Source organism: Stegostoma tigrinum, chromosome 12 (assembly GCF_030684315.1).
Source record: "Stegostoma tigrinum isolate sSteTig4 chromosome 12, sSteTig4.hap1, whole genome shotgun sequence".
NCBI classification, from domain to species: Eukaryota; Metazoa; Chordata; class Chondrichthyes; order Orectolobiformes; family Stegostomatidae; genus Stegostoma; species Stegostoma tigrinum.
The window spans coordinates 74,352,856-74,373,627 of record NC_081365.1 but is presented as its reverse complement, the minus strand read 5'-3'; the positions used below and the strand labels follow the sequence as shown (position 1 = coordinate 74,373,627).

The 20,772-nt window shown below is 44.2% G+C and overlaps 1 protein-coding gene across 2 annotated transcripts in view; it reads left to right on the top strand.

The window, feature by feature from the left end:
- Positions 1 to 20,772, top strand: part of cog3 (component of oligomeric golgi complex 3) — an 81,960-nt gene that overhangs the window by 31,613 nt on the left and 29,575 nt on the right. For both annotated transcript variants that reach the window (XM_048540543.2, XM_048540544.2), the window contains exons 7-13: positions 3,678 to 3,803; positions 4,365 to 4,445; positions 7,777 to 7,820; positions 10,212 to 10,338; positions 16,299 to 16,390; positions 19,178 to 19,317; positions 19,548 to 19,708. In XM_048540543.2, the coding sequence (XP_048396500.2) occupies positions 3,678 to 3,803; positions 4,365 to 4,445; positions 7,777 to 7,820; positions 10,212 to 10,338; positions 16,299 to 16,390; positions 19,178 to 19,317; positions 19,548 to 19,708 (771 nt within the window). The remainder of the gene's footprint in view (positions 1 to 3,677; positions 3,804 to 4,364; positions 4,446 to 7,776; positions 7,821 to 10,211; positions 10,339 to 16,298; positions 16,391 to 19,177; positions 19,318 to 19,547; positions 19,709 to 20,772) is intronic.

Genomic DNA, 20,772 nt, shown 5'->3' with positions numbered 1-20,772 from the left:
CTTCACAGTGGAAGACATGAGTAGTATGCCAACAATTAAGGAGAGTCAGGGGGCAGAGTTAAGTATGGTAGGCATTTCTAAAGAGAAAGTGCTAGAAAAGCCAAAAGGTCTGAAAATTGATAAATCTCCTGGCCCCAGTGGGCTACATCCTTGAATTCTGAGGGAGGTGGCTGAGGAAATAGCGGAGGCGTTGATTGTGATCTTTCTAAAGTCACTGGAGTCAGGGAAAGTCCCAGATGATTGGAAAATTGCTGTTGTAACCCCCTTGTTTAAGAAAGGATCAAGACAAAAAATGGAAAATTACAGGCCGATTAGCCTAACCTTGGTTGTTGTAAAATTCTAGAATCTATCGTTAAAGATGAGATTTCTAAATTCCTGGAAGTGCAAGGTTGGATTAGAACAAGTCAGCATGGATTTAGTAAGGGGAGGTCGTGCCTGACAAACCTGTTAGAATTCTTTGAGGAGGTGACAAGTATGTTAGACCAGGGAAACCCAGTGGATGTTATCTATCTAGAATTCCAAAAGGCCTTTGATAAGGTGCCTCACGGGGGGCTGCTGAGTAAGGTGAGGGCCCATGGTGTTTGAGGTGAGCTACTGGCATGGATTGAGAATTGGCTGCCTGACAGAAGGCAGAGAGCTGGGATAAAAGGCACTTCTTCGGAATGACAAGTGGTGTCCCGCAGGGTTCAGTGCTGCGGCCGCAGCTGTTCACTTTGTATATTAATGATCTGGATGAAGGGACTGGGGGCATTCTGCCAAAGTTTGCCGATGATGCGAAGTTCGGTGGACAGGCAGGTAGTACTGAAGAGGTGGAGAGGCTGCAGAAAGATTTAGACAGTTTAGGAGAGTGGTCCAGGCAATGGCTGATGAAATTCAACGTGAGCAAATGTGAGGTTTTGCGCTTTGGCAAAAAGAATACAGGCACAGACTGTGTTTTCTAAACAGTGCGAAAATTCATAAAGTCATAGTACAAAGAGATCTGGGAGTGCTAGTCCAGGATGCTCTAAAGGTTAACTTGCAAGTTGAGTCTGTGATTAAAAAAGCTTATCTCAAGAGGGTTGGAATATAAAAGCAGCGATGTCCTTCTGAGGCTTCATAAAGCTCTAGTTAGGCCCCATTTAGAATACTGTGTCCAATTTTGGGCCCCACACCTCAGGAAGGACATACTGGCACTGGAGCGTGTCCAGCGGAGATTCACATGGATGATCCCTGGAATGGTAGGCCTAACGTACGATGAACGGCTGAGGATTCTGGGATTGTACTCATTAGCGTTTAGGAGGTCGAGGGGAGATCTAATAGAAACATACAAGATAATGCATGGCTTAGAAAGGGTGAATGCTGGGAAGTTGTTTCCGTTAGGCGGGGAGACTGGGACCTGTGAGCACAGCTTTAGAATTAGAGGGGGTAAATTTAGAACGGAAATAAGGAGACATTTCTTCAGCCAGAGAGTGGTGGGCTTGTGGAATTCATTGCCACGGAGTGCGGTGGAGGCCGGGACATTAAATGTCTTCAAGGCAGAGATTGATAATTTCTTGATCTCACAAGGAATTACGGGCTACGGGGAGAGTGCGAGTAAATAGAGTTGAAATGCCCATTAGCCATGATTAAATGGCGGCCTGGACTCAATGGGCTGAATGGTCTTACTTCCATTCCTATGTCTTATGGTCTTATGAGGGTACCCTTGGCACCCCCCTTTGTCTGTAGGAAGTGGGAGGAATTGAAAGAGAAGTTGTTGAGGGTGAGGATGAGTTTGGCTAAGCAGATGAGGATGTCACTGGAGGGGGACTGGTCATGCCTGCGGGACAGAAAGAAGCGGAGGGTCTTTAGGCCATCTGCATGGGGAATGCAGGTGTATAGGAGCTGGATGTCCATGGTAAAAATGAGGTACTGGGGAATTGGAAGTTCTGGAGGAGGTGGGGGATGTTGCTGGTGTCACGAACATAGGTAGAGAGTTCCTGGACCAATGGGGAGAAGATGGAGTCCAGATAGGTGGAGATACGTTTGGTGGGGCAGGAACAGGCGGAGACAATGGGTCGACCAGGGCAGGCAGGTTTGTGGATTTTGGGAAGGAGATAGAAGCGGGTGGTGTAGGGTTGGGAAACAATGAGGTTGGAAGCTGTGGGTGGGAGGTCACCTGATGTGATGAGGTTGTGGATGGTTTGGTGGTCAGGGGTGGGGTTATGATCAAGGGGGCGGTAGGAGGAGGTGTCAGAGAGTTGGCACCTGGCTTTGGCAATGTAGAGGCCGGTGCGCCATACTACAACTGCGCCTCCCTTATCCGCGGGCTTTATGGTGAGGTTGGGCTTGGAGCGGAGGGCTGCAGGTTGGTGGGGGAGAGGTTGGAGTGGGTGAGGGGGTGGAGAGGTTGAGGCAACTGATGTCGCAACAGTTGGAGATGATGAGGTCGAGGGTGGGTAGGAGGCCTTGGTGCCCAGGAGGAGAGGATGTGTTGGAGGCAGGAGAAGAGGTCAGTAGAAGGAGGGTTAGGCTCACGGTTCAAGAAGTAAGTTGAAGAAGTGGCAGAAAAACTGCTCTCTGTCCAAACATGATCGGTATCGTTGATGTGTGGGTGCAGAGAGACAAAGGCGAGTGCTTTACTGAGGCATCTAACCAACCTCTGGATCTAACGCATCATCCTCGGACACATCCGCCATCCGTAATCTGACCCCACCACTCAAGACATTTTGTCCCCTCTCCACCCTTATCTGCTTTCCGTGACTCCCTTGTCCGCTCCACACTCCCCTCCAACCCCACCTCACCCGGCACTAAACAACTGCATCTTCCAGTTGCGAACCGTTTCAACTCCCCCTCCCGTTCTGCAGAAGACATGCCCATCCTGGGCCTCCTGCAGTGCCACAACGATGCTGTCCGAAGGTTGTAGGAACAGCAACTCATATTCCGCTTGGGAACCCTGCAACCCAATGGTATCAAAGTGGACTTCACAAGCTTCAAAATCTCCCCTCCCCCTGCTGCATTCTAAAACCCAGCTCGGCCCTGCCTCCCTAACTTGTCCTTCCTCTCATCTATTCCCTCCTCCCACCTCAAGCCGCACCTCCATTTCCCACCAACTAATCTCATCCCGCCCCCCCCTTGACCTGTCTGTACTCCCTGGACTAACCTATCCCTTCACTAACTCCCCACCTACACTCACATTTACTGGCTCCATCCCTGCCTCTTTGACCTGTCGGTCTCCTCTCCACCTATCTTCTCCTCTATCCATCTTCTCTCTGCCTCCCCCTTCTCCCTATTTATTTCAGAACCCCCTTCCCCTCCCCCATTTCTGAAGAAGGGTCAAGGCCTGAAACTTCAGCCTTCCTGCTCCTTTGACACTGCTTGGCCTGTTGTGTTCATCTAACTCTACAACTTGTTATATTTGGATATTTTATTGCTCTCTGGGGACTGTCACTGGATCTCTGTCCATCTAGAGGATAAATTGCTTGCTCCCTATAAGTCTAGGCAGTCTTTGCAGGCTATGACACAGGTGGGACATGAACATGGGCCTCCTAGTCCAAGGGAAGGAGCATTCCATCTACCCTCTCCAAAAATCATGTCCATCCCTTTCATGAAACCATTTAAACAAGCATATGTGAATTAAAGTGCAATGCAGGTGCTAATGTCATCAAATGCTACCTTCATTTAAACTGTTTGTATAACATTAATTATGATTTTGTTTACAGCCTGGCTTTAGAGATTATCCTGTTTATTTAGCAAAGTTTAAACAATGCCTATCCAAAGCTATGCACCTAATGAAGACTTACACTGTGAATACGCTTCAGAACCTCTCCACTCAGTTAACAAAAAGGGTAAGGGTGCTGCTGAAATAGTTCTAATAACCTGATTAAATGTGATTCTTCAAAATACTAATATTGCAGTGATGTTTTGTTTGTTGGAATTTCATGTTAATACGTGTTCATCTGGTTTACATGGGAAGCTTTTTTGTGTATCAGCCAGTAGGCTGAATTGGTTGGCCGACTGGTTTGTGATGCAGTGTAACGCCCGCAGCTTGGGTTCAATTCTGACACTGGCTGAAGTCACCTTGAGAAATTAGCCTTCAACCCCTTGCCTGAAATGTGGCAACCCTCAGGTTAAATTCACCACCAGTTGTCCCCGTGTATTAGAGAGCAGCCCTTGGGCCCTCTGGAACTATGGCATATTTACATTTTCACTGGCAAAAATATGCTTTATTCTTAAATTATCTGTAAGTAAATACAAGTACAAAATAGTAAAGTTCAGACCTTGAAGTAAATACAGTGGAATTTTGACATTCCTCGGCAGAGCTTTAATCCAGTTGCAACAATAGGTATTTCCTGAACATGGAAGGGAGCTATTTACTATTTGTAATTTTGCATTATCTTTTCTGACAGGACCCCTCAGTTATGTCTAATACCGATAATGCCTTTACATTGTTCTATGTGAAGTTCAGAGCAGCAGCTCCAAAAGTGCGGGTAAGCATTGTGGAAATGAAGACATTTATGTACACCCGTAGTAGGTGGAGGAAGTTAGGTGCTGTGGTTTACATCACGGTTTCACCTAACTTGGTAGAAAAGCCACTATCTGCTAGCTAATTCATCAAAAATAGATGGATAGAGAAAGATACCTCTATTCTTGGATCTCGTTTCTCAGGCCTTTACCTGTCAAGTCTCCATACTATTGGAATTGTATAGAAAAGATAAGAGATGTCATAAAGAGAGGAGAGAAAGGGCCATACTGTAGATGCTTGCATCATAGTGGGAAAATAAAGGAAAAAATAAAAAGAATCAGGGAGAGAAAACAATTGAATGAGGAGGGAGCAATTTGAGAACAGCAGAAGCAGTGTGAAATACCAAGGGTTAAAAAAAAATTAGGTGTCATATTTAGACCCCAAACTGGAGTGGTGATGATGAAAATGGCATTAAACAGGAAATTAGAGATACATGTGATAAGGGAGTATTGGTGATCATGAGTGATTTTAATCTTCATGTAGATTGGGCAAATCACATTAGCCACAGTGCTGTAAAGAAGGAATTCCTGAGGGTATATGGGATGGTTTTCTTGACCAATGTGTGGAGGAAACAACTAGAGAGCAGGCCATCTTAGACTGGGTGCTGTATAATGGGAAAGGAGTCATTGCCAATCTAGATGTGCAAGATCCCTTGGGAATGAATGACCATAACATGATAGAATTTGTTATCAAGATAGAGATTGAAATTGTTGATTTGGAGACTAGGGTGCTGAGCATTAATGAAGGAAACTACGAGAATATGAGGCATGTTGGCCTTGATAGATTGAATAGAGTTACTTAAAGTGATGACAGTGGATAGGCAATGGCAAACATTCAAGGGACGCACGGGGGAACTGCAGCAACTGTTTATTCCTGTCTGTGGCAAAAACAAAATGGGTAAGAGGGCCCATCCATGGCTTACAAAGGAAATAAGAGAAAGTATCCCATCTAGAGAAGAAGCATTTAGTTTGGTCAAGAAAAATAATAAACCTGACGATTGGGAGCAGTTTAGAAATCAGCAAAAACGGACCAAGGGATTGATTAAGAAGGGGAAAATAGAGTATGAAACTAGGCTTGCAGCGAACATATAGACTGACATCAGGAGTTTCTATTGATTCATGAAGAGAAAGAGATTGGTAAAGACAAATGTTGGTCCTTGACCAACAGAAACGGGGGAATGTATAATAGGAGACAAAGAAATGGCTGAGGAACTGAATACATACCTTGGTTTTGTCTTGACAAAAGAGGACACAAATCAGATATCAGAAATGTTGGAGGATGTAAGATTTAGTGAGGGGGAAGAGCTGAGGGAGATCAGTATTAGCAGAGAAATGATGCTGGGAAATTTGTTGGGATTAAGGCCAATAAATCCCCAGGTCCTGATAATCTATATCCCAGATGGAAGTAGCTGTAGAAATAGCGGATGCATTGTTGGTCATCTTCCAGGATTCTGTAGACTCTGGAACAGTCCCTTCAGATGGTAGAGTGGCTAATGTCACTCCAGTATTGAAAATGAGAGGTCGAGGTAAGCAGGGAATTATTGATCGGTGAGCCCAACTTTGGTAGTGGAGGAATAATTCTCGAATCCATTGTCAAGAATTTTATAGCAGAACATTTAGAAAGCAGTGGCAGGATCAGACAGTCAGCATGGATTTATGAAGGGGAAATCATGCTTGACAAATCTGTTGGATTTCTATGAAGACGTAACTAATAGAGTCGATAAAAGGGAGCCAGTTGATTTAGTACATTTGGATTTTCAGAAAGCATTTGACAAAGTTCCACATAAGAGATTAATGTACAAGATTAAAGTACATGGGACGGGGGAAATATAATGAGATGGATAGGAAACTGGTTTATTGAGCGGACACAAAGAGCAGTACTTAATGGGTCCTTTTCAAATTGGTAGACAGTAACGAGTGAGGCATCACAGGGATCAGTGCTGGGACCCCAGCTATTCTCAATATGTGTTAATGATTTAGATGAGGGAACAAAATGTTACGTCTCCAAGTTTGCAGATGATACCAAGTTGGGTTGTAAGATGAACTGCGATGAGGATGCAGAGATCAGCATGATCTCAACAGGTTGGGTGAGTGGGCAAATCAATGGCAGATGCAGTATAATTTGGGTAAGTGTGAGGTTATTCACTTCGGGAACAAAAGCAAGTTGGCAGATTACTACCTGAATGATTGTAAATTGGGAGAGGGGAGTGTGTAGTTGGACCTGGGTACCCTTGTCACCAATTGCTGAAGATAAGCATGCAGGTGCACCAGGCGATGAAGAAGGCAAGTGGTATGTTGACCTTTGTTGGGAGTGGTTTCGAGTACAGGAGCCAGGGATGTGTTGTTGCAGTTATACAAGGCATTGATGAGACCACACCTAGAATATTGTGTGCAGTTTTGGTTTCCTTTTCTGAAGAAGAGTGTTCTTGTTCTTGAGGGAGGACAGTAAAGGTTTACCAGGCTCATTTGGGGGATGGCGGGTCTAACGTACAAGGAGAGATTGGCCAGGTTGGGATTGTTTTCGCTAGACTTCAGACGAATGGGGTGGAGGTGGGGGGAACGTGGGTGTGGAATCTCAGAGAGCCTTATAAAATTCTAATAGGACTAGACAGGGTAGGTGCAGGGAGGATGTTCCCGATAGTGGGTGTATCCAGAACTAGAGGTCACAGTATGCGGATTGAGGGGTAGACTATTTAGGACGGAGATGAGGAGATATTTCTTCACCCAAACAGTGGTGAGCCTGTGGAATTCATTACCACAGGAAGTAGTTGCTGCCAAAATATTGAATGTATTCAAGAGGAACTTAGATATAGCACTTGGGGTGAATGGGATAGAAGGTTATGGGGAGAAAGCAGAATTAGGCTATTGAGTTGGACGATCAGCCATGATCATGAAGAATGGTGGAGCAGGCTCAAAGGGCCGAATGGCCACCTCCAGCTCCCATCTTCTATGTTTCTATGATGGTCACAGGAAGATGGGTTGTTTGTGCACAATAGATAAAGGGCTGTGACCCACCTGGCTCAACAGCCTGAGACAGTATGTGCTGGGCAGCCAGGACTCTCTGTGTGACCCTGTGCTCTACCAGGTGTCTCTGAATTCACAGAACAGCCAGAGCATCCAGCCACAGAGTTGTCGACATTGCCTCTATTTGTAGTAGATGGATTTACAGAGAATCTTAGAAATGATGCAGGAACTGTTCCTTGTTGTGGATGTTATTTTTATGTAACCGATGGTAATCTCTCTATCACTGCACGCAAACCTGCTATTTGAAAGCATCCATTGTGTTTTTTTTTGCAGTCTCTAATCGAGCAGATAGAACAAAGAACTGAAAAAAGCTCTGAGTAAGTACGTTCTCCATGCATTGTGTTGAATGAATGGTGAGCTAAAGAATATAATTCTGATGTTCATCTTTGACTTCAATACTGTCATATGATACCTTTTTAGGTCATCAGAGAAAGATACTCTTTCAGGAGTTGACTATTGATTAAATGTTTGTTCAGAGAAATTATTGACCGTTGTGATTGGTTATTAGAATAACAAGTAGCAGCTTCTCCATATGAAAGAATTTGCTTCATAAAGCATCTTTTCAGTCCTTGGGGGACATGGTAGGAACTGCTGATGCTGGAGTCTGAGGTAATAAGATGTGGAGCTGGAGGAACACACCAGGCCAGGCAGCATCAGATGAGCAGGAAAGCTGACATTTCAGATCTGGATAATAAAATGTGAGGCTGGATGAACACAGCAGGCCCAGCAGCATCTCAGGAGCGAGATGCTGCTGGGCCTGCTGTGTTCATCCAGCCTCACATTTTATTATCTTGGATTCTCCAGCGTCTGCAGTTCCCATTATCACTGATACAATTTCAGATCTGGACCCTTGTTTAGAAAGGGTCTGAAGAAGTTTTCAGTCCTTGGAACTGCCCCAAGCATTTTACGTTTAGTTAATCACTTTTGAAGTAGAGGAGTGGTGAGGTAGATTAATGTGAAACTACTTCAGATTCTAAAAGGAGCCATGCCCTGGATAATTCATTACAATATAGGATGTTTGAAGTTGCCAAAAATGCAGTTGCTTTTCAAAAGATCCATTCAGTCAATTGGATATTGGGTATAATAACAGCATTTATCTGTACCTGATCACACTAGGGAACCATTGACATTTTCTTTAAAGCATGTCCTTGTAAATATCTGCAGCCGCCTTATGGGTGAGTGCAGATAATGAGTATTTAAGTTCTCCACTTATAGAATCCACGATTCCCTACAGCGTGGCCCATGGAGCCCGCACCGACCCTCCCAAGAGCATCCCATGCAGATCCACCCTATTACCCTACGTTTTCCCTGGCTAACCCACCTAACCTGCATATCTTTGGACTGTGGGAGGAAACTGGCCCACCCAGAGGAAACGCACGTCCACACAGGGAGAACGTGCAAATTCCACACAGGCTGTCACCAAAGGGGTGGAATTGAACCCGGGTCTGTAGCGCTGTGAGGCAGCAGTGCTAACCACTGAGCCACTATGCCCTCTAGGCAGTAGAAGTTGGCAGATTTCGAAGGTGCTGTTGAAGGAATCTTATTGCAGTGCATCATGTTAATGGTGCACACTGTATGTAAGTGGTGAAGGGAGTGAACGTTGATGGTGGATGGGATGCCAGTCAAGCCGTCTGCTTTGATCCTGATGCAGTCGCACCTCAAGTGTTTGAGCTACATTCAGCAAGTGTGATCAGCCATTTTTGTGACTTTTGTCTTTTTGAGCTTGGGAAGGACAGCAAGTGCGTCATTTACTATAAAATTACAATATTCTGACCTGTTTTAGCCATAGTATTTCTTTAGTTTGGTTCAGCTTCTGGCCAGTAGTCTTCAAGGTGAAGAATTAATTGCTGATTATGTTGTGACATTACAAGGGGAGGGAGTTAGAAATTCTTTTTTTAGAAATGACACTTGTGTGATATGCTCCTTGTGTTATTTAACACCCTAAGTCTGAATGTCTAGATCTTGCTGCAGAAGCATGGATTGCTTCCAAAGGACGTGCATACAGAACTAACTGAGCTTATTAAGTAGCATTTATTGCATATGAATATAAGTATAGTTGATCCTGTGGTTTCTTCATTAAATGTAGTTCAGGGTCAGCCCAAATGATGTCTAGGTCAGGGTATGGACGACATTGTTAACTGAGTAGATGTGAATGGAATGAATTGGCATATTGAGCAATCATCAGTTGGCATCCCCATTCTGCCCTCTTGGTGGAGCGAAGGTCATTGCTTCAGCTGAAGATGTTGACAACTAAGTCATGACCCTGAGGAGTTCTTGCGTAAATCTCCTCCTTGTGTATCTCCAAGTGTCCTTGTCTTCATTCCAGTTTGTGTGCCTGTCTTGGACTCTCTCTCTCTCTCTCTCTCCATCTATAGTTTTAATGTTTATGAAATTTTCAATCTGTTGTAGCATCAGAGAAGTTGCTGCTCGCTGTGAAAAGAGTGAACACTCTGACTAGCTCTTTGTGTGAACCAGCCACTTCCAATACAATATGCTTTATAAGAACTGGTGCAAATTACATGGAGGGAGCTCTCATAATGTACATTTTCTTTGAATGGATACTGTTACTGTTTGTAACGAAAACATTTAAATGGGGTTGTACTTTTGAAATTATTTAATCTTGTTTATAGCACTGATTTGTTACTGAGGATTTATGATTTTATTGTATAAATTTCAGTAAATTTAATGCAGGCCTAATCTTCCATTAGGTATCAACAGCTACTAAGCGAGATCCATCAGTGCTACTTAGATCAGAGGGAGCTTCTTCTCGGTCCAAGCATCGCCTCCACTATTGCTGACCTGACCAGCCAAAATAACAAGGATCACTGTGCTCTGGTACAAGTCTCGAGTCGTATTAGTAATCTAAAAATACAATACTTGTTGGAAATGTACATACATGTTCATGACTGTCAATATTCTGTCATTAATAGCACCGTTAATTTTGAGTCAGTTATCAGGATATCTAAGAAATATTTGAAGTGTGTTTGTTAACTGGTCAATCATTCTCTACATAAAATATGCAGTTCAGAAAAGGTGACCCTTTAAACCATTCTTATCTGGACTTGATCTGATCAGGTAGGAGGATAGTGTAATCAGAGTGCTTCTCCTCCAGTCACACCTTGTTGGTGTCAGTCTCTGTCCTAGAGTAGGAACTCACTGGTTGGACAACGTTGTGTAAATCCACGTGTTGATTCTCTGTGGTCCAATATACTGAAAAAACGTTACTGGCAATGCCTGGTAACCCTGCAGTCCAATGGTCTCAATGTGGACATCACAAGCTTCAAAATCTCCCCACCCCCGACCACATCCAAAACGAGCCCAGCTCTCTGCCTCCCTGACCTGTCTGTCCTTTCTCCCACCTATCTGTTCCTCCCACCTCACTGACCAACCTCCATCCCACCTCCTACCTACCAGCCTCATCCTCGTCTCCTTGACCTCAACTGACCAATCCCCATCCCAACTCTGCCTACACTCCCCTTTCCTGGCTCCAGCCTGCCTCCTTGACCTGTCTGTCTTCTTTCTACCCCTCTTCTCCTTTATCCACCTTCTATCATCGCCTCCCCCCCCTCTCTATTTATTTCAGAGTCCCCTTCCTCTCCCTCATTCCTGAAGAAGGGTCCAGACCTGAAACATCAGTTTTCCTGTTCTTCTGATGCTGCCTGGCCTGCTGCGTTTATTCCAACTCTACACCTTGTTATCTCATATCACTGGCAATGCCAAGACTGGCTTGTGCTGCTCCCTCCCCAACTTCCAATCTTTCAGCATTGAACCACTGAGCTCGACTGGCTGACTTGTTATTGAATTCCTGATGTTTCCTGGGAGGTGCATGGGACCAGGCTTGGGTAACGTATATTTCCTCATATTTCACACTCCTGCAGCATGGAAATAGACCCTTCAGTCCAACTCATCCATGCGGACTGGGTATCCCAAATGTAACTAGTCCCAATTGCCTGCCCTTGCTCCATATACCTCTAAGCCTTTCCTGTTCATGTACCTGTCCAAATGTCCCTTAAATGTTGTAATTATACCACCTCTACCACTTTGTCTAGCAGCTCATTCTGTACACCTCCTGAGAAAAAGTAACTCATCTACTGTGCAGCATTCAACAACTTTGGGAATTATGTTACAAACCTGTAGTTCTACTGCTGGCCCTGTTTTAATAAATGCAAGTAGCAGCCAAAGCAGCAAAGTTATATTTAGAGATAATAGAAACTGCAGATGCTGGAGAATCTGAGATAACAAGGTGTGGAGCTGGATGACCACAGCAGGCCAAGCAGAATTAGGGATGGGCAGCATCTTAGGAGCACAAAAGCTGACATTTCGGGCTTAAACCCTCCATCTTAAATGGGGGAGGGAGAGAGGGTTCTGAAGTAAATAGGGAGAGACGGGGAGGTGGATTGAAGATGGATTGAGGAGAAGATAGGTGGAGAGGAGACAGACAAGTTAAAGGGGCAGGGATGGATCCAGTAGAGGTCAGTGTAGATAGGGAGGTAGGGAGGGGATCGGTCGGTGCGGGGGATGACCGACAGGTCGAGGGGGCAGGATGATGTTGGTAGGTAGGAAATGGAAGTGCGGCTTGAGGTGGGAGGAGGGGATAGGTGAGAGGAAGAATAGGTTAGGGAGGTGGGGACGAGCTGGGCCAGTTTTGGGATGCAGTAGGTGGAGGGGAGATTTTGAAGCTTGTGAAATCCACATTGATAGCATTGGGCTGCAGAGTTCCCAAGCGGAATATGAGTTGCTGTTCCTGCAACTTTTGGGTGGCATCATTGTGGCACGGCAGGAGGCTCCTCTCCACCTATCATCTCCTCTATCCATTTTCATTCCGCCTCTCCCAAAGTTATATTTATGTAACATTATAAGTCCAAGAAAGTTAGTGTGTGAGGGAGTTATTGTATTACAGTACGAACAGATTCACATGTTGCTGAAATTGATATAACTAATCATTCTGTGCAATAATATTTTGTGCTGCAGTTCAAAAGATTTCTTCAATATTTCAAGCCAGTTTAGGAGTACATTTAACTGCAAAACCCAGCAGGTTATATTTGAAATTGCAACAATTATTCTGCAGAGTTTCATGCCAGCAGTGACTTAGATTACGCCATCGCTGACTGTTGGGCACTGTCCGTCCTTGTCCTTTTGAGCTCTGTGGCCTTTCACATGAATGACCACCCCATTTTTATGTAGCTCCTCTTCTGTTCGTTGTTTACTTGGTGTTATTCCTCCTATCAATTTGGGGAGGTGATGCCCTAACGGTGTTGTCACTGTACTGTTACTCCAGAGACCCAGGCAATATTCTGGGGACCCAGGTTCAAATCCTGCCATGGCAGATTAGGGATGGAATGCAATAAAAATCTGGACTTAAGAGCCAAATGATGACCGTGAATCCATTGTTGGTCGTTGGCAAAAGCTCGTCAGGCTCACTAACATCTTTTAGTCAAGGAAATTGCTACCCTTACCTGATCTGGCTTAAATGTGACTTCATACCCACAGAAATGTGGTTGACTCTTAACTGCCCTCTGAGTAGTTAGGGATGGGCAATTATAAATAAATAAAAAGAATTGTTGTCACCAGAACATTTTCCATCAATGACCCCCTTTCCCATCTATGCACCATATCTCTGAAGTCCTCAAGCGTCTACCTTTGGCAGCCTTCCCTTCTTATGAGCTGGTTTAAATCACACAGGAACACCATTCAGCCCATCATGTCTGCACTGGCTCCTTCCCATTTAGATCTACAATGTTTTTCCCTTACGGTAATTACCTTGTAACAAAGAAACCTACAGCACAGGAACAGACCCTTCGGCCCTCCAAACCTGCGCCGATCAAGATCCTCTGTCTAACCTGTCATCTATTTTCTAACGGTCTGTATCGATTTGCTCCCTGCCCATCCATGTACCTGTCCAAATATATCTTAAAAGACGCTAACGTGTCTGCGTCAACCACTTCCGCTAGCAACGCGTTCCAGGCGCCCACCACCCTCTGTGTAAAGAACTTGCCACGCATATCTCCCTTAAACTTTCCTCCTCTCACTTTGAACTCATGACCCCTAGTAATTGAGTCCCCCACTCTGGGGGAAAAAGCTTTTTGCTATCCATCCTGTCTATGGAGAAATTATTTGTAGAAATTACTTGCTGCCATTTGGCACTGCTTTCAAGAGCAAGTTCCAAACGTAAGCTGAAGGCAGCCTTCTAAAACCATTCTTAACTGTTTAATGTTGCCCAAATGATTGTCTGATGTCCAGAACTGATGACTGCATTTTCCTGTAGTTATAAACTTTGGGAAGTTCAAAGTAGTCATTTTCACCCCCTAGTTCTCCATGGCTTGCCCACTGACTGGCAACTTTGGCATCCTATGGAGCATGATCTTCCAACCTCAAATCCTGTATTCGTCCCTTCTGCCTACATACACCTCTCCGATTTAAAACAATTGCATTTACTTCTCATCATGACTTTTCCTACCCCATTCTTTTACCTCCATTGGCCTTATAAGTAACTCTCCAAGAATTCTTTGTTCCTCCGTCTCTGGCCTCTTGTGCATTTCCCCCACTCTATCATCTCACCATTTCTTGACTGTGCCTTCTACTATTATGACCTGTTTGCGACAACCTCTCCCTGGATACCTCTAACTCTTTAAGATTTGGCGTAAGACCTACCTATTTGACAAAGCCCTTTCATTATTACTGCTGACATCTCCTTTCGCTCTGTGTCAAATTCTGCAAAGCATCATGGGATTATTTTCGATATAAAAGCCACTATGTGGACCCCACCAACCTCCCGGATATAACGCATCATCCTCCGACACTTCCGCCATCTACAATCCGACCCCACCACCCAAGACATTTTTCCATCCCCACCCCTGTCTGCTTTCCGGAGAGACCACTCTCTCCGCAACTCCCTTGTTCGCTCCACACTGCCCTCCAACCCCACCACACCCGGCACCTTGCCCTGCAACCACAGGAAATGCTAGACTTGCCCCCACACCTCCTCCCTCACCCCTATCCTAGGCCCTAAGATGACTTTCCACATTAAGCAGAGGTTCACCTGCACATCTGCCAATGTTGTATACTGCATCCACTGTACCCGGTGTGACTTCCTCTACATTGGGGAAACCAAGCGGAGGCTTGGGGACCGCTTTGCAGAACACCTCCGCTCGGTTCGCAATAAACAACTGCACCTCCCAGTCGCAAACCATTTCCACTCCCCCTCCCATTCTTTAGATGACATGTCCATCATGGGCCTCCTGCAGTGCCACAATGATGCCATCCGTAGGTTGCAGGAACAGCAACTCATATTCCGCTTGGGAACCCTGCAGCCCAATGGTATCAATGTGGACTTCACCAGCTTCAAAATCTCCCCTTCCCCAACTGCATCCCTAAACCAGCCCAGTTCGTCCCCTCCCCCCACTGCACCACACAACCAGCCCAGCTCTTCCCCCCCCCCCCCCCCACCCACTGCATCCCAAAACCAGTCCAACCTGTCTCTGCCTCCCTAACCTGTTCTTCCTCTCACCCATCCCTTCCTCCCACCCCAAGCCGCACCTCCATCTCCTACCCACTAACCTCATCCCACCTCCTTGACCTGTCCGTCTTTCCTGGACTGACCTATCCCCTCCCTACCTCCCCACCTATACTCTCCTCTCCACCTATCTTCTTTTCTCTCCATCTTCGGTCCGCCTCCCCCTCTCTCCCTATTTATTCCAGAACCCCCACCCCATCCCCCTCTCTGATGAAGGGTCTAGACCTGAAATGTCAGCTTTTGTGCTCCTGAGATGCTGCTGGGCCTGCTGTGTTCATCCAGCCTCACATTTCATTATTGTGGACGTTTCTGTTATTTTCACAACTTGCCATATCGCCTTCTTAACATAGGAGCAGGAGTAGACTATTCTGTCACGTTGTGGCTGATCAGTACCTCAACTACATTCACCTACCTTTTAATCCATGACCCTGATGCCCTGACAAATGAAGAAAACTATAATAATCAGTGAACAAATTTCAATTGATCCAGCTTCTTTTTAGGGAATGTTTCAGACTTCCACTTCCATTTGGGGGGGAGGGGTGGGAATGTTGCTTGATTTTCATCCTGTGTAGCTTGGGTCTAATTCTAATTGCTGCTTTATTTGAAAAAATTCTGCAAATCCTTGGTACTGAGCTTTTGTTAAGTGAGAAAGTGCATGTTTTTGAAGTATACAAGAATTTAAAGCAAATGGGGCTAACTGGTTCAGAAGTCTCACAGTTGATTAGTGTTCTGTCTGGCTTTGAAGAGAAAAGTAGAAATATTAATGAAAATGCTTTTCCTCAAAAAAGGGTATTATTTGGTCCATTTACTTACTTTTGTGCACAAAAGCAACAATTGCTTGATCTCGTCTCCAGTTGACAACAGCTTTGTGTTGTTAATACTGCAGTGATATGTTACCACATTATGCTTATGCAACTTTATAGCTGTATTCATCAAAATAGGTGAAAACAGTGCTGGAGAAATTCTGGCAGCACCTATGAAGAGAGAATCTGCTTGTGTAAAAAGAATCATTCCCTCCACAGGTGCCACCAGACCTGCTGAAATTTTTCAGCACTTTGTTTTTACTTCTGATTTCACTTTTACTTGTAGCTTTATGTACTGCTTACTTTGCATTGCATGTTAAGCATAGAAAAAGTTTCCGAAATGCTTCAGGAAAGAATAATTTTAAAAAACTGCCTCGGACATGCAGTGTTTAAGTTGGTTTTAACTTAAGCTGCAGCTGTGTGATGTGACAGGCCACATTAGTTTTTCAAACAAGCCGTGCTTTTGCATTATCTTCCAGGTTCGAAGTGGTTGTGCTTTTCTGGTTCGTGTTTGTCAAGATGAGCATCGGCTATACAATGAGTTTTTTACGAAGCCAACTCCCAAACTGGAGTAAGTTATTGGAGGCAGGGGTGATGTCTTGTTATCCACTTGATCATTACAATTTTTCAATTCCTTGTATTCATGCCGAATTAGTTGAAAAAGGTGTGCTGCATTCCATTCTGTCTTCCTATCAGTTTCTGTGCTTTGTATATACAGAGTAGGGGAAGAGCCAGGCACAGTAACTAGAAAAAAATGTATCTGCAGGAATGTTTACACACTAGCATAATTTCAGAGGAATTGTAAATCAATAGGGCTGTCATCCTGGGCCTGGGTACTCTGATCCCCCTACTCTCAGTGCTTCACCAATCAAAGTGACAGAGTGCAAGTAACTGTGTTGACAGTGATTTAATGTTATCATTGAACTGCCCAGCACCACTTGAGGAATTCTTTTGCAGCTGCCACGGTTTCACACTTTAGTCTGTCCCTCACCATAGTCTGTGTTACTGAAAGTTTGGTGTTTAAATGGAGGAAATCTTAGGAAGTAGAAGGAAGGTTCTCATTACTGGCTGGAAGTATGCTTATAGGGATGGTTCTAGCATGGTTGGATATGCACCAACGATTCAAAATGCTGAAGTTAAACCCTTCCCGTAAGTGTTTTTATAGGATCCAATGAATGTTCAGAGACTAAAGGTTCCCTGGAAAGGTGCAAAGTAAAATTTACCAGGTGAATACTGGAGAAAGATGAGCTGCATGATTTACTCCTCTTTCTTACAGTCTGGCATTTGATCCTCCAGTAGATGCAATCAATGAAAGAAAATTCAGACATAATCAGCTTTAAGTTGCAAACCCAACAGGCATGAACAATGTGGATTGCATTTAAATTTTAAATTTAAACCCATGCATTTTGCTTAAAATATGCAGGATTAAAAGCTTTGCATTAATTCAATGAGTGTTTTATTGAAAGCAAATTGGAATCTAAGGCAATACACTGGTTTATGATTCATATCTTGGGGATGATTAATAAGGTAATGTACTGCAATTTGTAGAATGTATACTCAGTTTTGTAATTCCTTCGTGGTTCATTGTAATTTATGCCATCTACACTTCTTATGGACAGTGGCCTATTTTTCTTTCGTGGACAAATGGTGTTAACTATTCTTGACATTGTATAAGTCAGTTTTAATGTCCTTTAGGGAAAGACACTGCCATCCTATTTAGTCTGACTGACATGTGACTTAGACCTACAACAATGTGGCTGGCTCTTAACTGTCCCCGGGTAATTAGGATTGGCAGTGAAAGTTGGCCCGAAATGCTCACATTCAGTGAATGAATAAAAAGAAATTAAAAGCGTTGCTGAACATGTATTAAAAACATGCTGACTAATTTAGGTGGTTCACCAAGTTCCTTGCACCACATTAATCCCCTGTATTGTAATTGATTTTTAAAATGTTTTGCTGATTTTGTGCAAGGTCAGGTCTTCAAACAGCTAATTGTCCTTCATTAAAGTGCTATTATTGCAGTGCTTCATTATTTGGTAACAAATATTAGAGGCATTTGCTAAATGCCCAGTGCTGTACCAAATCTGTTGCTTTTTAAATGTATAAAAGTAAATCACTGATCTAAAGGTGGCTGTAATTGAGGCTTGCTGGGGCTGCAATCACGGGGTTAATACTATGAAATAAATTAAACACTTGAAATGTTCTTCATTGAGCTGAACCCTTCAAGTCTGTTTTCACACCAAGTGCTGACTTGTCTCACAGGGATCAGATTAATGATCTGTTTTGAAATTGCTTTCACTGCAAGATCACAGGGCCAAATAACTGTGTGATCTAGATCTTGGCATACTGGTGACAATTTCAAAGTTTGTGGACATCTCAAAATTTGGAATTTTAATTTCTTGAGAAGGACACACAAACGTCAAAAAGACATTGACATGTTTGTGGGGTGGGTGGAACGTTGATAGATGAAGTTGAAAGAAGTATGAAGGATGTACTTTGGTATAAATAACATGCAGAAACATGGTGCGGGAGCAGAAAGACCTGTGTGTCTATGTACATAAATTATTACAAGTGTCAGGACAGGTAGAAAGAACAATTAATAAAAGCATACAGTATTCTTGGCTTCATATATTAGAGGCATAGAGTACAAAAGCGGGGAAGTTATGATGAATTTATGCAAGACACTGGTTAAACCTCAGCTGGAAGTGTACAGTTCCAGCAGCCATGTTGTAGGAAGGAGGTGAATGCATTGGAGAAGGTGCAAAAGATGTCTATGATAGTGGTTCAAGTGATGAAACACTTCAGTCGTGGAAATATTGGAGAGATGGGTACTGTTTTCCTTGGAGAGAACATGGCTAGGGGGAGAATTAATAGAAGTTTTCAAAATCGTCAAGGGTGTAGTCGGAGTGGATAGAGACAAGCTGTTCCGAATTGGTAACCAGATTAAGATCCAGAGGGCACAGCTTTAAAGTGTTTTGCTAAAGTAGCAAGGGTGAGGTGAGAAAAATGTAGTTAAAGTACGGAGTGGAAGTGTGGTGGAGGCAGGTTCCGTTCAGTTAAGCTACTGGAGGACATTGGAGATTATTTCTACTTAAATAATGTGTGAGGGTTATGTGGAAAAAGCAGGTGATTGGTACTACATTATAATGCTCAGAGAGCTGGTATAGACATGATGGGAAGAATGGCATTGTCCCACACTAACAATGCTGAGATGTCAGTTGGGAATTGCGGGCTCAGTCTGTGATTACTGGGCTGGCCCATCCATTAAGTGCGATTTCAATTTTTGCCATGTTTTATTTCTGAAAGAAATTGGCGAATCATTTTGTGACACTGGTCCCGGTCCTTTCTGCTTCTACAGTGAGCTGCTGGAGAAGCTGTGCCTGTCGTGGTATGATGTGTTTCGACCACTCATCATCCACGTCAACCACCTGGAGACCTTATCGGAGCTGTGTGGAATTCTGAAAAATGAAATGTTGGAGGATCATGTGCAGAACAATGGTATGTACAAAGTACAGAGATCTTTAGAAGCTGAGTTGTGTTCCTGAAGCCGGACCATGTCATGTAAGCAAATTGCAGATGGTTATATGTATTTTTTGTATATACATGGAGTATACCTCTGACTAGTTGGTGTTGCAACTCTAAACCTAAGATTTTGTTTAAAATAGTTGTTTTCTTTTATTCAGTTGGCCATTGCAGAATGCTAACATTCTGTTTCTGTCACCCTCCAGTGGTGCAGCTCGGTGCCTTTTCTGCAGTGGCAAAACAAATGCTGGAAGATGTACAAGAGCGTCTAGTCTATAGGACACACATCTATATTCAGACAGATATTGTGGGCTATAAGCCTGCACCTGGAGACCTGGCATACCCTGACAAACTGGAAATGATGGAGGTAGATAAATCTTACCGAATTACAAAACCATTTATTATGCATTTAAAGATAATAAAATGTGAGGCTGGATGAACACAGCAGGCCAAGCAGCATCTCAGGAGCTCAAAAGCTGACGTTTCGGGCCTAGACCCTTCATCAGAGAGGGGGATGGGGAGAGGGAACTGGAATAAATAGGGAGAGAGGGGGAGGCGGACCGAAGATGGAGAGTAAAGAAGATAGGTGGAGAGAGTATAGGTGGGGAGGTAGGGAGGGGATAGGTCAGTCCAGGGAAGACGGACAGGTCAAGGAGGTGGGATGAGGTTAGTAGGTAGCTGGGGGTGCTATACCAGTGCTAAGTGACAGAGGGAGCTGCCTTCCAACTGAAAGGCAGCCTATTTAGCCAGTCTTCCAGCATTCAGTGAAACAGTGCCTTTGAGCGCCAGGTAGGGTGAAAGGTTCAATGCTGTCAGAACTCCTGACTTGGACCTTGTAGGTGATGGACAGGCACCAGAGAGTCAAGAAGTGAGTCACTCGGTGCAGAATTCCTAGCCTCTAATGTGCTATTATAGCAACATCATTGAGATGGCTGGTTCAGTTCAGTTTCTGCGCAATGATAATCCCCAGGATGTTGATAATCTGTTATTTGGTAGGAATATTGCCATTGAATGTCAAGGGGAAGAGACATAGGACTTCTTATGGTTTAGTGTCTGAGGAAATTCAGCACCACCAACAACAGTCAGTCCCTCACCACAGCACTGATCTAGCAGGCTTCAGTATGCTCTCAAGAGTGAAACATAGTACATAGAACAGTACAGCACAGCACAGTACAGGCCCTTTGGCCCACGATGTTGTGTCCAACTTTTACCCTAAACCTAAGGTTTGTCTAACCTCAACCCCGACCTTATACTATCCATCCATTTGCCTATCTAATAGCCGCTTAAATGCCCCCAATGTGGCCGACTCCACTGCTCTCTCCGGCAATGCATTCCATGCCCCTACCATTCTCTGAGTGGAAAACCTACCTCTGATGTCTCCCCTATATCTACCTCCACTCACTTTAAAACTATGCCCCCTCGTAGTAGCTG